The sequence below is a fragment of the Dermochelys coriacea genome, chromosome 2 (genome assembly GCF_009764565.3).
Source record: "Dermochelys coriacea isolate rDerCor1 chromosome 2, rDerCor1.pri.v4, whole genome shotgun sequence".
Classification (NCBI taxonomy): Eukaryota; Metazoa; Chordata; order Testudines; family Dermochelyidae; genus Dermochelys; species Dermochelys coriacea.
This window is the reverse complement of record NC_050069.1, coordinates 268,461,721-268,475,962: the sequence shown is the minus strand read 5'-3', so window position 1 is coordinate 268,475,962 and position 14,242 is coordinate 268,461,721. Positions and strand designations below refer to the sequence as shown.

The 14,242-nt window shown below is 52.7% G+C and overlaps 1 protein-coding gene across 14 annotated transcripts in view; it reads left to right on the top strand.

The window, feature by feature from the left end:
* LOC119851297 (SREBF chaperone) overlaps window positions 1-14,242 on the top strand; it is a 111,553-nt gene that overhangs the window by 78,413 nt on the left and 18,898 nt on the right. For all 14 annotated transcript variants that reach the window (XM_038390928.2, XM_038390923.2, XM_043509794.1 and 11 more), the window contains 4 exons: window positions 449-621; window positions 1,327-1,453; window positions 7,516-7,628; window positions 8,613-8,707. In XM_038390928.2, coding sequence (XP_038246856.1) covers window positions 449-621; window positions 1,327-1,453; window positions 7,516-7,628; window positions 8,613-8,707 — 508 coding nt within the window. The remainder of the gene's footprint in view (window positions 1-448; window positions 622-1,326; window positions 1,454-7,515; window positions 7,629-8,612; window positions 8,708-14,242) is intronic.

The window sequence follows — 14,242 nt, the reverse complement described above, 5'->3', positions numbered from 1 at the left end:
TGCCCTCCTGCTGACCATGCTGTGCATTGGGGAGAGAAGCCTCCCGTCTCCAGGACTGTCTATTAGCATCATTCATCAGCGCTACTTACCAAACACCGGCAACAGTAAACGTGTTTGAACCGACAGCACTCGCCATCCCCCAGAGCCAGAGTTCTTGGTAAACCCCAACACCCTTCTCTAAATACCTTTATTGAGGTCTTGCAGCTCCCCTCTTTGAATCCTCCGCAGGAACGCTATAGATTTCAGGGGAACTTGGTGGTACCCGGCGACGAATGAGGTGCAAAATCTAGATAGGCAGAGCTGACGTTGCTCTTGGTTGCCGAGTATTGCATAAATCTATAGAGCCATGTTCCCAACTGGCTGCAGCTCCCGGGCCCTCCTATGAGGGATGTGTTAGGTGTACGGCATAGCACCAGGGTCACGTCCTTCTGCCTTTCTCCCGTGTCAGGTTCCTCACCAGCCTCCGCTCCCGGCTGAAGCTGCTGCACCCTAGCCCCAACTGCACCCTGCGGGAGGAGCACATCGTTCATGTCCACTTTAAGGAAGAGATCGGCATTGCTGAGCTGATCCCCCTCGTCACCACCTACATCATCCTCTTCGCTTACATCTACTTCTCCACACGTAGGTTTGTGGGGAGCAGGGAGGGCGAGTGCCCCACCCATGGGCTTCACAGCAGAGGGGGCACAGGGGCCTGATGGAACAGTACACCCTGCCCCACGTGTAGGGAGGGCAAAGCACCTATCTTCAGTGCTTTAGTCTCCTATCACTCCCGCAGCCAGGTGAAGCTAAAATTCCACTGGGACATAGAACTAGGATTTAGAGGGGAAGAGGCCCTATTAGGTTTCAACTGTTCCGTTCCCTGAGCCAGTGCAGGGTTGTTCCCTGTGGCATATCCTACAGGGCTCTGACCTATTCAGTTCTAAATGCCCCACATGATGGCACATGCCCCGCTTCTCCTGGGGGACCAGCCCACGGCCAGAAAGATCCAACAAATAGTCTGTGTTTGTGCCGTCAGGACCAGCCACTGATCTGAGGTTACATATGCTCCTTTCACACGTGCCCTGGACCATCCTGTAGCTGGAATGAGAGTCTGTGGCCCACCCCTGCATTGCTCTCTTCTGCTGTGTCCTTTGGCTGGAGCGTGCCTCTCTGGTACTGTGTTGCTATGTCAATCACTAGGCGCCCGAGGCCTTGAACCCACCATTACCATCCCTGGCTAGCACGCTGCCTCTTGAAGTGAATGAGTACACGGATCATGCTCCCCATGACATGGGAGTTGGCACTGGCTTTCCCCCAGTAATGTGAGCCTCGTGTTCTCTCTTACAGGGAAGATTGACATGGTGAAGTCGAAATGGGGCTTGGCCCTGGCAGCAGTTGTGACGGTGCTCAGTTCTCTGCTCATGTCGGTGGGTCTGTGTACGTTGTTTGGCCTGACGCCTACTCTCAACGGAGGGTAGGTTTCCAGAAATAAGAGTCTCCTGCTAAAAGAAGGGACAAAGGGAGGGTGGGTACTAACCTGTCTGATGCCAGCTACTTAGCCCCTTGTGTCCAGGATTGAGGATTTTCTAACCATACCCACTTTCATTGCCTGATTACTTTCCACTTTCCTGGCCCTCCTTCCCCAGGATACTGATGGATTGGATGGCTCCTGGCCTCCTGGGGACATTTTGCTGCACATCTGTCACACTTCGCTGCTGATAGATTAATGAAATATTGTGTCCATCTTTTCTCCCTAAACATCAGCAGCTTGGCATGTAGACAGCCTCTTCCTGCTCCAGTCACCATGGCTGGCATGCCAGTGGCAGGAAGCCTGCTCTGAATCAGACGGATGCCCAGGGCAGGAGGTTGTGTGTCTTTGCCTTCCCTGGCTGAGGTTCTCTGTGTTTTGCTCAGTGAAGTTGGAGGAACCTGGTGCTCGTGGCTGATGGGGACTAGCAGAGAAGCTTTGGGGCTGTTACTGGTGGGGATTATTGACTCTTCCCTTGGGAGGGGGTGTCCATGTGTGTTGCGATCCACACGTTGGGTGACCTCCAGTTTGGGTTACTGTACTTGGCTGAACCGAGGTGGGAAACTGCATGCTCTGGAAAGGCTCTACCAGGCACAAAGCTCAGCAGCCTTCCTGCTAAGTAACACGGGGCCCTGTGAGCGCATCACCCTGGTGCTTGCTCTCCGTAGGCTTCCCACTGAACACAGCGCCCAGGTCAAGATCTCTGTCGAAGCCCACTTGAGAGATTGCCTCTCCCTCCAGCACAGCAACCTCCTTGCTAGCTACGTTCCCCTGGGAGAGTGATGCTGCCGGCCAACGGGGGAGGCTGGTGAGCGCAGGAGCCAGAACTGTCTCAGGAGCCAGTTCTAGCCTGGGGAACTCCCTCCCACAAGCGCTAAGAAGGCTCACAGGCCTCACTGCACTCAGAACTCATTTCTTTTGCTTCGCTCGTGATGAGAGCAGCCCAGTACATTGTGGTCCATTCTCGAACCCTCTCTTCATGCTGGAGCAGCCGCCGGCGCCTCTTGACTCCCTGCCTACCTCTGGCCCCCACAGTCTGGTTTCATAGGTAGGCTTACCACAGAGACCTGACTGCGAGGGATGGAGGATGGGGTCTTCCTGCGGGGGACACCTCACCCATTTTGTTAGATCTGGTGGCAGCTCCATCTCTCTGCAAAGGCTCTCACAGGGAGGGGTCCCACAGGGATGCATCTTGTCTCCCGTGTGCATAGGGCTGCAAGGGGAGATGGTGAGGCACTTAGACACTTTAGTATTTGAAAGGCAGTAGGATCTCTCTTCCTTTCATCAAGCGCTGACACTCTGGTCTCTCCTTTCCCAGCACCTGTCAGAGGTGGGGATGTGGTGGGAGCCAGCTGGCTTGGTCTGGATGAGATGGAAGTGGTGCTGATAGGCCGGGAAGGATTGAGAGCCAGTGAGCTGTAGCTCACGAAAGCTTATGCTCTAATAAATTTGTTAGTCTCTAAGGTGCCACCGATACTCCTTTTCTTTTTGCGAATACAGACTAACACGGCTGCTACTCTGACACCTCTCTCCCTGTGTCCCTTTGCACCCTTAACATCTGCTGGGGTTCTTTTCCTGCCGATCATGAGGGGTAGCTTTTCAGGCCTGGTGGCGAGGTGTCCGCGATGGAACCTGCATCCTCTGGCAGTGTGCTGGATCTTATGTTTGGTTAGCTTCAGGATGCCATGTCAGCCCTGTCTGTTTGGTCAAGCTTTCATTTGACCTGTTTTTGCTGCAGGGTTACTGGAGGGGAGGGTTTTAGTAGAGGCTTTTCTTATGTCAGGTCTCATGCGCTTTGGTTTTGTATGGTACCATCATTAAGCATGCTGTTTGGAGGGCAGTATGTAGATCCTAGGATTACATAAGAACGGCTATACTGAGTCAGACCAAAGGTCCATCTAGCCCAGTATCCTGTCTTCTGACAGTAGCCAGTGCCAGAGACTGACAAAATTTGGTTGGTTAATGGCAGGGTCTTTTAATAAAGATGGAGCCGAGCTGTACTTGCTGGACTGGAGGATTCTTGAGGTGGTCTCTTTCGACAGGAAGTTGCCCAGAAGTGATCTCTGGGTATGTGTATTTGTTTCCCCAGTGAAATGCATGGCATTCTACATGGCAGCTGTGGCCAGAAAGTGAAGAGAGTACTATGTCCAGCTGAAACGACAAAGGGATTGCAGGCAGGCGAAATAGAATCGCTTGAGTTTGCATTAGGCCAGGGTACCAGGGCTAACGTGTTTGTTGGGAAAAAAAATAATGCTCTGAGATCTTTAAGACAAACTATGAATGGCGAGGGTCTGGGGCTTATCTGAAACCAGTGTCAGTAACAACACGCTGGGGTAACTGTCGAGTCCAGCGTCTGAGGAATGAGCTCTCCCTACTGAATCCCCAGCAACATTTCCGGTCGGTGTCCTCCTGGGAAGTCTCCTGTCCCAGTACTGGCCCAGCTTAGCTTGTGAGATCTGTCAAGACCACAGCCCGAGGTGGTGTGACTGCAGACTTCTAAAGAGACAGCCGTCTCTAGCCTCCCAGGGCATCCAGAGGAGGCTATATAGCGGGCTTGAGGAGATGTTTTAGGGATCTGTGACAATTCAGATTAACTTTTCCCCTGGTCATGTTACAAACATTAACAAAGAAAGTGATAACACAGCTGTTTTCCAGCCCTTTTCCCTCTCCCTTATAGTTTGTGATTCTTCAGACATGGAATTTGCCACAGAATCTACCTCCAGCCACAGTGTCTGCTCTAGAATCAGAGCTTTAATTAAACAAAAGATAGTTCTAGCCCTCATGGTGTGAAGATAAGCAGAAAAGCATGACCTGAATTGAACTGAGGCAGGGAAATCTGCAGGCAGCCTGGAACAAGGCTCTGAGAGCTGTGAAGTCCCCAGTTCATTTCAATTCGTTGTTAACTCTGACATGCTGAAAGATGGTAACTGTTAAATATTGCCAGGGTTTGCTGTTTGACTGCTGATCCTTTTAGCAGAAACACCCAGCTGATGTGTTTCTCCCATCATACTATACTGCTTCCCAAGGCTTTCCAGGTGGGCGAAGTCCCAGCTATCCCTACTCAACTGCTACAACCTTCTGCTTCCCCTTGGCAGCTTGTGTGACGGAGTTATGTGGTGTTGATGCAAAATGTGGCAGCAGGCTGAGAAATGGCAAAAGTGGGGCCAGCATAGAGTAAATGGGATTCCCCGGGGAGCTCAATAACGCAAGAGCTGAGTGCCGCCTCCGCTTTCCTAAAGAATGCAATAAAACCTGCACTTTCCTGTTTCAAATGGAGCTACCCCCAGTTTCCAGCCTGGGGTGCCACAGAATCCAGGGGGATTGGCTGCAGAATGGAGGTGCAGCTTGCAGTGGGGCTGCGATTCTGCATTGAGGGTGTGGACAAAGGAGGAGGGGAGAACGCACTACAGGAAATGTATTATACAATCCCCCCGCCCCACACACACACTCTCTCTCTCTCTCTCTCTGGGTAGCTATGTCACAATAGATAGCGGGTTATGGAGACCCTGCACCCTTCTCCCACTCCCTCCCCACCATTTAATACTTGCATCACTTTCTTTTGCAACCATTGAGAGGGCATTAGCCAGTGCCTGTGTGATTCCTGCACTGTGACCTTCACACTATGGACATGCCCCTGCGGCTCTCTCAGCTGATCTGGTGTGAGTGCAATGTCCCCCTCCCCTGACAGAACGCATTGGCCAGTGGGCTGGGGCCCTTTTGATGATGCCACTGCTACTTGGGAGTTAAGTCGCCACACTTGCCTCACTCGCCCACTCCCATTCGCTGGCAGCTTGAGCGAGAGCAGCCAGCGCCGCCGGCAGCCCGGGGAGAGGGTGGTGGCTTTGCTCTTGTTTGGAAAAGGAGCCAGTGCGGCTTCATCTTGCCGTGTTTGTTTAATGGATCAGTTTGAGTGAGAAAACAGAGCTGCCGTCTGTGCCAGACTCGTCGGTTCCCTAAACACAACGTTTGACCTTGCAGGGGAGAGGATGACGACAGGAGAAAGCTGTTCTGCCCTCAGTTACACGTGTGTGGCTCCTGCTGAAGCCAGTGGCAGCTGCTTGCGGGTAACCGAGGGCAGCGCTTGGTCCTTAGGGCTCAACACAGAGAGCAGCAAAGGCAGCCACCCGGATTGCTTTGCCTCCAGCCCCATCGCTTAGCCATCCTGCCTGCTGCTGCTTCGCCACAGAGAACAGTTTCTGTCTTGGCTCCCCGTCCTGCCCACCCCTTTCCGTGCCACACAAGCTCAGTACTCGTAAGGCAGTGGTCATCTCTGGGGCATGGATTTCAGCGCCCCCACGGGAGAGGTCGATGTCTGTGAATGACTCTGGCTGGTGGTGGCAGAGAGGTAGCTGGAACCTGCCATGCTCAGAAAATCCTGGGTACTGGCCCTATGCTTGGAGCAGCTGTTTGCTTCCCCTGAATAGAGCCAGCCCTGCCGCTGTGAGCAGCCTAGAGAATAGTGGCAGTAGGAGGGGGGTGACGGGAGCCCCAGCAGTGGCAGGGAAAGTCCTGGTGTTTTGGAAAAGCGAACTCATTGTCCTCCTTCAAGCCAGGCCTCAGAACTCTTCTCTGCCGGGATGCGACTTAAGAATGGATAGGCTGCAGTTGTGCAGCAACACTCATGGTGATCAGTCTTGTCTCATCGGTTCCTTGCGCTGCCCCATCTGATCCCAGCCCACGGTGGTAGCTGTTTAGGTACCCTCATGCGGAGGGGAAGAGAGAAACCTTCCCAGAGGCTGATGTCTCTCCTCACTAGACAGGCAGATTGTAATTGCTCACGCTGGAGCTGGGTCAGGGCAGTGGAGTTTCATGATGTTACTGGTCTTTAAAAAGGCTGCAAGGGGGACTGGTGGGCTCATGGGCCATGGAGCCTTTCAATCTAGGTCACTAGTTCCACACCTGGCCAGTGACCAAAGGCCAGCACTCACTGTGGGAAAGGAGTGGGGAGCTCTGGGTGTCCATGTCACTGCAAACCTATCTCCCCAGCGGGTTAGCTGACGGGCTCAGGAGGCCCAGTTATGACATGACCCCTCCAGTGCAGGGGCAGGGCAGAGTGAGTCGGGGCAGCGCAGGCTCCAGCTGGTCTGTGATCAGAGGGCTTCAGTCTCCAGGGCCACGGGAGTCAGCAGCACTCGCTGATCACCGCAGCCTGACCTCAGACAGGCAGAAGGTATTTCATTCAGCGGCGGGAAGGTCGGTGTTAGGAAACCCCACTGCTGGGCCTTCAGTGCCCATCCAGCTGGCACTCCCCTTCTTTGACCCTCCCTACTGTATGATAGGCCAGGCAGCTGTCCTCTTCCATTGGCCTCCATTTGCATTGCAGTGTCCTGCACAGACAAGGCTTCCCCCTGCGCTCTCCGCACAGGGTCGCTCCAGGCATCAGGCATCCTTTGGGGGAGTTCCCCCACAGTGTCTACGATTGTAGCAAAGCTGAGTCTTTGTAGTAGCAGCTGTATGGTGAGGAACCCGCTAACCATGGGAGCCTGCTCCTTCTCCATCCTCCCTCTCCCCCCCACACACACACATCCCCTGACTCTCTCTGCAGTGGTTTGGTTTGGATAGTGTAAGGATTGCCTGGGGTTCATCAGTGGGGTTTGTGTTGGCGCCTGGGTCTGACTCCTCCCCAACTTGCTAATTTTCATTTACTGGCTGTTTATGGTTAGCTTTTGCCGCAGTGCTTGGACCCTGGCCGAGGCCCCCCTGTGCTAGCGCTGTACAGACACCCAGAAGGGCACTGTCCCTGTCCTGGCAAGCTTAAATCTAACGTAAGGATGGCACGTGATGGCCAGTCTGTAGTAACACAGTCAGCATTGCCGAAATGTTACCACTTGTCTGAACCAGACACTGCACAACCTCTCGCCTGATCCCAGAATAGCACGGTGTGAGAGGGCCCCTTACAGCAGCTTGCTGGAGTAGCAAATGAGAGCTTGGAACCAGCCCTGCCCCGGACTAAGCTGAAGGGTGCCTGGCTGCTCCCTTGGTTCTCACACTTGGCTTTGTTTTCTTAGGGAGATCTTTCCGTACCTGGTGGTGGTGATTGGCCTGGAGAATGTGCTGGTTCTCACCAAATCGGTCGTCTCCACACCCGTTGACCTGGAAGTAAAACTGAGGATTGCACAAGGTACCCGTCTGGCTCTGGCAAGGGGGAAATTCCCATTCGCTCCAGCCCCAGTGGGGAATGATTGTAATTCTTGGCCTCTGAGAGGGCGTGAAACAGCCCTTGACCGAGATGCTGTTATGTGGGAGCTGTGTGTTCTACACTCTGGGTCTAATGGCCATTTCAGCTTGTTGTTTGTCAAGCCCAGGAGTTCCTGTAAGCCCATCAAGGGGTCCCCTAGTCACTGGGAGTCTGGAACACAGCCATGGTTCCTCCATGCTACGTAAGCTGCTGTGAAATAATCACTGGCACAGGGATGGCTGCAACATCCCCTAGTATGGACCTTTGGTGCCATGTCTTCTCAGAGCACGAATGGCCAAAGTGCTGCCTACAGGCTGGCATGCAGCCCCATGGGGGACAGGTTCCTGTCTTCACTATAATGCTACACCCCCTGGGGGTGACATAGCTCAGCATGCAGTCCACTCAGGCTGCTTAGCTCAAGATGGAGCATTGCATGCTGAGATAGTCCAAGAGTCTGTGCTGGCTGCTCCATGCATGTTCAGGCTGGCTGTTGGGCTTCTGGCAAGCAGTCAGAATGACTCATGGTTGAGCACGTTATCAGCCAAAAAACGTGAAGAATTTAGCATGATCCCTTGCACATTATTCAAAGTGTTGTGCTCCCTTTAAAGAGGGATGGACAAAAACAAGGGGTTCGCCCATATTTTGGTGGATTGGCTGTGACCCAGAGTTCCCTAGACTATAAGGGTTGGTCTCTCTGGGTAGCTGAGAAAAGGAAATTAATTTTTTCTAATCTCAGAAACTTCCTGTCTCTGGTAATAATAAGGCTCTGCTACCTTCTGTCTGGATCTCAGAGTATTATCCCCCTTTTACAGGTAGGGAAGTTGAGGGACAGAGCCTTTTCTAAGGTCACTTGCAGAGGCAGACTAGAACCCAGGAGTCCTGAGCACCAGTCCCCTGTTCTAATCACTAGCATGTTTTGTTTTCTAGGCTTGAGCAATGAGAGCTGGTCTATTATGAAGAACATGGCCACAGAGCTTGGGATCATTCTGATTGGTTATTTCACGCTCGTCCCGGCCATCCAGGTGTGTGTGGTTGGTCAATATGAACGGTTAAGGATTTTATGGAGAAGAGGTGTGTAACCTCAGCTACAATGCCAATAGCTGATTTTCAGTAACAAGCTTGGCACCTCCCAGAGGATCTCAACGGGCTTTATGCATTCTATACACAAGGATCACGTCACTCCCCCACTGAAATGCAGCCACCTCTGGGGTTAAATCCAACAGCAGTTTTACAGTGTACAGCTGCACCACACCACACTTTAGGACAGGAAGTGAAGAGTCCTGTCTCCATTTGCAACTACAGGAGAATGTATAGTGTTTTTCCCTTCTCCAGTGCCTTCTCAAAGTACTTTACAAACATCAAATCTCACAGTGCTACTTTGGGGTATGTAACATCCTCATTTAACTTTTGGGGAAACTGAGGCAGGGAGTGGTGAAGTGACATGCCTGATGTTGTACAACAATGTAGTGACAGCACTAGGTATAGAACGCAGGTCCCCAGTTGTTCTAACCCTAGGTAATGCTGCCTCCCTTTTGAGGAGGCAGAATTGTATTACTAGAGTGAAGCAGTAAGACTCTTCTGTTGGCTATTGAAATCCATATTGAACCCGTGCCCCAGTGCGATGTTAGGGGACTTTGCACTGGTGGATCGAGCTGTCTTTCAGATGAGATGTAAAACAAAGATCTAGAGCAGCAGTTCTCAAACTATAAGGTGGGCCTCACAAGGGAGGTACGGGAATGTGTCAAGGGAGGCACGAGCTGTGTGGTTCTTTTTTTTATTTAAGAGCTCTGGCTGTCAGCCCTGGATGGCTTGGACTCGTGCAAAAGACCATGCCCACCCAGGAGGCAGGGATAAAGGGAACAGCCGGAGTCCTGCCACCCAGGCTCAGGCTCTTCTCCCCCCACCCCCACCCCATCTCTCCCTAGGAGGCAACCCGGGCTCGGGCTGTCCTTCCCCACCCCAATCCCTCACTGGGAAGCAGCCTGGGCTCAGGCTCTCTTTCTCTCCCCCCCCGCCCCCAGTCCCTCACTGGGAGGAAGCCTGGGCACGGGCTCTCCTTCCCCTGCCCTCAGTCCCTCCCCAGGAGGCAGCTGTCAGCCCCGGGATGGCAGCAGTGTGGAAGTAAGGGTGGCAGTGGGGCGCTAAGTCTGCTGAGAAGAGAGATATTGACAAATATCACTTTTCACATTGCCACCCTCACTTCTGTGTTGCTGCTGGCGCAGTGCTGCTCTCCGCTCTGCCTTCAGAGCTGGGCACCCAGCCAGCAGCCACTGCTCTCCGCTCTGCAGTCAGAGCTGGGCACCCAGCCAGCAGCCGCTGCTCTCCGCTCTGCAGTCAGAGCTGGGCACCCAGCCAGCAGCTGCTGCTCTCCGCTCCGCCTTCAGAGCTGCGCACCCAGCCAGCAGTCGCTGCTCTCCGCTCTGCAGTCAGAGCTGGGCACCCAGCCAGCAACCGCTGCTCTCCGCTCCGCCTTCAGAGCTGCGCACCCAGCCAGCAGCCGCTGCTCTCCACTCCGCCTTCAGAGCTGGGCACCCAGCCAGCAGCCGCTGCTCTCTGCTCCGCCTTCGGAACTGGGTAGTGGTATATATACTTGTTTGGGGGTGGGGAGCCGTAAATGACTGCAGACACAAAAAAGTGGGGCCTAATGAAATAAGTTTGAGAACCACTGGTGTAGAGTATTCATGGTCATTTAAGTCCCCGTATCACTTTTTTCAAGAGGGAGGGGATCTTGCAGGGTCCTGGCCATGCTCCAGTCCTGTCATGCAAGCCCAGACCAAGTCTTCTCAAAGAGAGCTGACCAGATCACAGCACAGCATATGCAGTGAGAACCTGGTCCCTCATGATCACTGTATGAAAACATCACATGACTATGATTAAGTGATGGAAACAGAACCCAGAGGGACAATTGGAGTTCCATTTATCCTGCCTTTGTTTCTCTGGTGTTCTTGTTATTATTGAATGTGGAGCTTGCCAAACCAATTTGTGGCAGCTTCATCAGTGAAATGCAGAGCCCTCTGACCACCATCCAGTCTGGGCAGAGGGCAGTCATCAGGGATGTGTGGTGCTGTCTGTCTTTGGCCCCAGCCGCACGTGGGATCTTCTCATTGGCCCAGCTGTGAAGGCTGGTTGCACGTTGACCCTGGCCCATTTGAAATCTGAAGGGCTTATGAGTGGCGTGGCAAAGCAAAGCTGGGTGCACACATGGTGGGGTCAGTTATAAGACTGGTTTCTGACATCAGCTACGGACCATTCTTCACTCCATATTGACATTGCAGAGAAATATGGGCTCAACAACAAGCACATTCTTGGGTGGTTGAAGAGGTCTGTGTGTCATGGTAGGCTCAGGTTTGCCCAGATCTTCTCAACCATTCTGACAGTAGCTTCCTCTCAACGGACGTGTGGAGGAATGATGTGGCTTAACACGGGGAGCACGGTGCTGGTGTGAGTCGAATCATCCTAGTGACAATGCACATAGTTGAGTGTAGTTGTGTGTCTACTAACTTGATGTGAGACGGATGGAGCCAGACTGGAGCACAGTGTTCTGCTGCAGAGTAACAGAGGGCTAGACCGGATGAGCGCGGAGTTTGAGCATTTGCTCTCCATGAAGTCCCAGCCAATTTGCTTAGAACATTGTTATGTGATCTCACTGTAGCTGCAGTTTTCCTCAGGTGGTTAAAACATGAGAGATCTCTCTAGGGTTACTCTAGGTAGCATGGGTGAGATTCATAGTTCAAGTAATGACCATTGAGAAAAATACTCAGTTCTTGAGTGCTCTGGCGTTGTGAAGATTTGGAACACACTTGAAACTGTCCTGGTCACAAATAGTTGTAAATGCCACTGATTACAGTATTCAGCCATCTTAGTCAGGTCAGTGTTTTGGGTGCTTTCGAGTACTGGGAATGACTATTCTTGGACGCCTGAGCAAATATCATATGTGTACGTGAACTTGCAGAACTGGGCAAGAAGGTCATTTGTGTATAGATTGAAAAGTGTCAATGCCAGCACAGAGCCTTGGAGTAGACCACTGGTTTGCCTTTTTCATGTGCTAACGCTGTCTCCCATGTGTACTCAGAAATGTTTGTTATGGAGGAGGAGGTCAACAACATTGACTATCCATGCTGGGAGCGCTCTCAACAATTTGACTAGGAGCGCCGTGTGCCAGACCATATCATATATGCTGCTGTCCAGAAATATGGCTCCTGTCTTCAGGTTCTTCTGAAAACTGTCTTTGATTAATGTTGTCAAAGCTAGCACTTGATGACAGGTGCTTCGGCCTCTCTGAAAGTCTGCTTGCTCGATGCTGAGTATTGACTCCACTTCTGGGGAGATGCACTGGAGAACAAGATGCCCCAGCACTTTGAAAGGCACAGACCAAGAGGGATATCATAGAGAATCAGGGTTCGAAGGGACCTCAGGAGATCATCTTGTCCAGCCTCCTGCTCAAAGCAGGGCCAATCCCCAATTTTTGCCCCAGATCCCTAAATGGCCCCCTCGAGGATTGAACTCACAACCCTGGGTTTCACTGAGCTATCCCTCCCCCGACGTTGGATAGCTTTCAACATTATGTGGCTCTTTCCCCGGTTGCAGTAGAGCAAATGGTGTTTGATATTGGCCAGGTCTTCTGAAGTCACGCTATGTTAACTACTCGCATGAAGAACTGCGCTAGCCACTGATGAGCATAAGTCCTGAGGTGCTTCAGAAACTAGCGATATGTTGTCATAGCCCAGCAGCAATGCCAATCCTAGTATCACTCAGAATTTTGTCTAACGCTGTGGCTGTGAACGGCTCTCTGTGTTGTTGAGTGGCATTCCTCCGATAGGACTGACGCCATTAGTCATGGACTTGTTGTCTGACCTGCTTCTCATTTGGGGCCTTTGAGCATTCAGCAGATGGCTGTTTGCTTGGTTTGACGTGACAGGTGGTCCACTTAGGGCTGGTGGTTGCTGAGCTGCAGTGAGACAGTGAATCAAATTCCAACATTTCTGGCTTGAGTGAATGAGGTCTAGACTCCAAGTCATCTCTTCCCATCATGCCCATCTAGCAGCATCCAGTGACTCACTTAGACTCCCACTCGTCTCATTCTTCTCTCCTCTTACAGAAGGAGAGAAGAGACGAATGGGACAAGTGGGAGATGGGGCATGTCAGTGGAGTTGTGGAAGAAGGTACCACTATGCCCCACACCCATGTGTGTCCTTGGCCAGCAGGTTGCCAGCATGGCTTTTGCTTGTGCCAGGTTGGGGCACGAGGTATGTGGCCAGACTCATTCTGTGCTTTGTACATGGCTTTGTCTTTCTTGGGGTGTAGACTTGCATGCTCTGGCTCCCCTAGGCAGAGCCCCACAGCGATGCTGTCTAAGAATGGCTGCTGCTCTGCGGGAGTCTAGTGTGTGTGTCTCCCTTATCTTTGTCTCTGGGAGCGAAGGACACAGCAGAGATAACATGCTGCCCTTGAGTCACAGAGTCCAAGGAGCCCTGGCGATAGGGAGCTGGGCTGCATAAATCTGGCAAGGACCTTTGCTCGCGGTTGCCCAAGGGAGCAGTGCAGTGCTGAAGTCATCTAGGCACCGCATGGTACAGAGAGGAGCAGCAGAGGGAAGAGGAATTCCCGCTGCCCAAGGCCTGGGATCAGCTCCAAGCATTTGGACAGGCCGCCTCCTCTCAATCACACCCAGGCAGTCCATCCGAGTTGGGGGAGGAGAATTTGGCCCCCCAGCTGCTGCTCTCCCCATGCCCAAAGCAGGGAGACATTTTGCAAGTTATAATGGTGAGAGCCTCTTCCCAGGAATTGGAGACATGCAGGACGCCCGTTCTCCGGGGCTGGTGGCCCAATGAAGGCCTTGTGGAGAAACCCCAGGCCCTGAGACATTGTATGCACCTTGGCGCTTTGGGGAGTAGCCCCGTGTCCTCCTGCTCCTGCCAATGCCCTGCCTACCTTGCTCATGTGAAACATCTGACGGTCACAGACTGAGGGCCCAGTCTTGCTCTCACTGAAATCCATGAGAGCTTTGCTGTGGACAGAACAGGATCAGGGTCTCCCTGGTTCGTAGCCTTTCATTACTGGCATTCCCAGGATCAGGTGTGTCTTGGCTCCCAAGTGCCATGTGGAATTCTGTATACAGCAGAGCTGGCTCAGCCTTTGTGGAGTCCCTGGTTGTGGTGGGCTTTTGTTGCCTTCTGGACCCATGTCTAGAGGGTGGATTTGGCCTTGTGCTCCTGTGTCCCGCCCCTCCCAAAATCTCCAGCCCAACTGCTGGGGAAGGAGTAGGAGGAAATATTTAGCCAAGAGATTCCTTTCCTTGTGGCTTTGTTGTCCGAGGGGACAGCTGATTCAGTGATGAATTACAGCCCCCCACATGGCCTACTAGGCCTGTAAATTGCCAATTCCACCTGTGGCTCCAAGCAGTTGTTCGTGTTGCTTGGGTTTGAAAACAGCCTTGGCAGGCTGGGGAAGCCTCTCAGCTAGATTGGAAGGCCTGGAGGAGCCAGTCTCTCCCTGTTAGCACTAGGCGCTTTCCGTCCCAATGTGCCTGGATTGAGGCAGTGCATGGCCTGCACTGC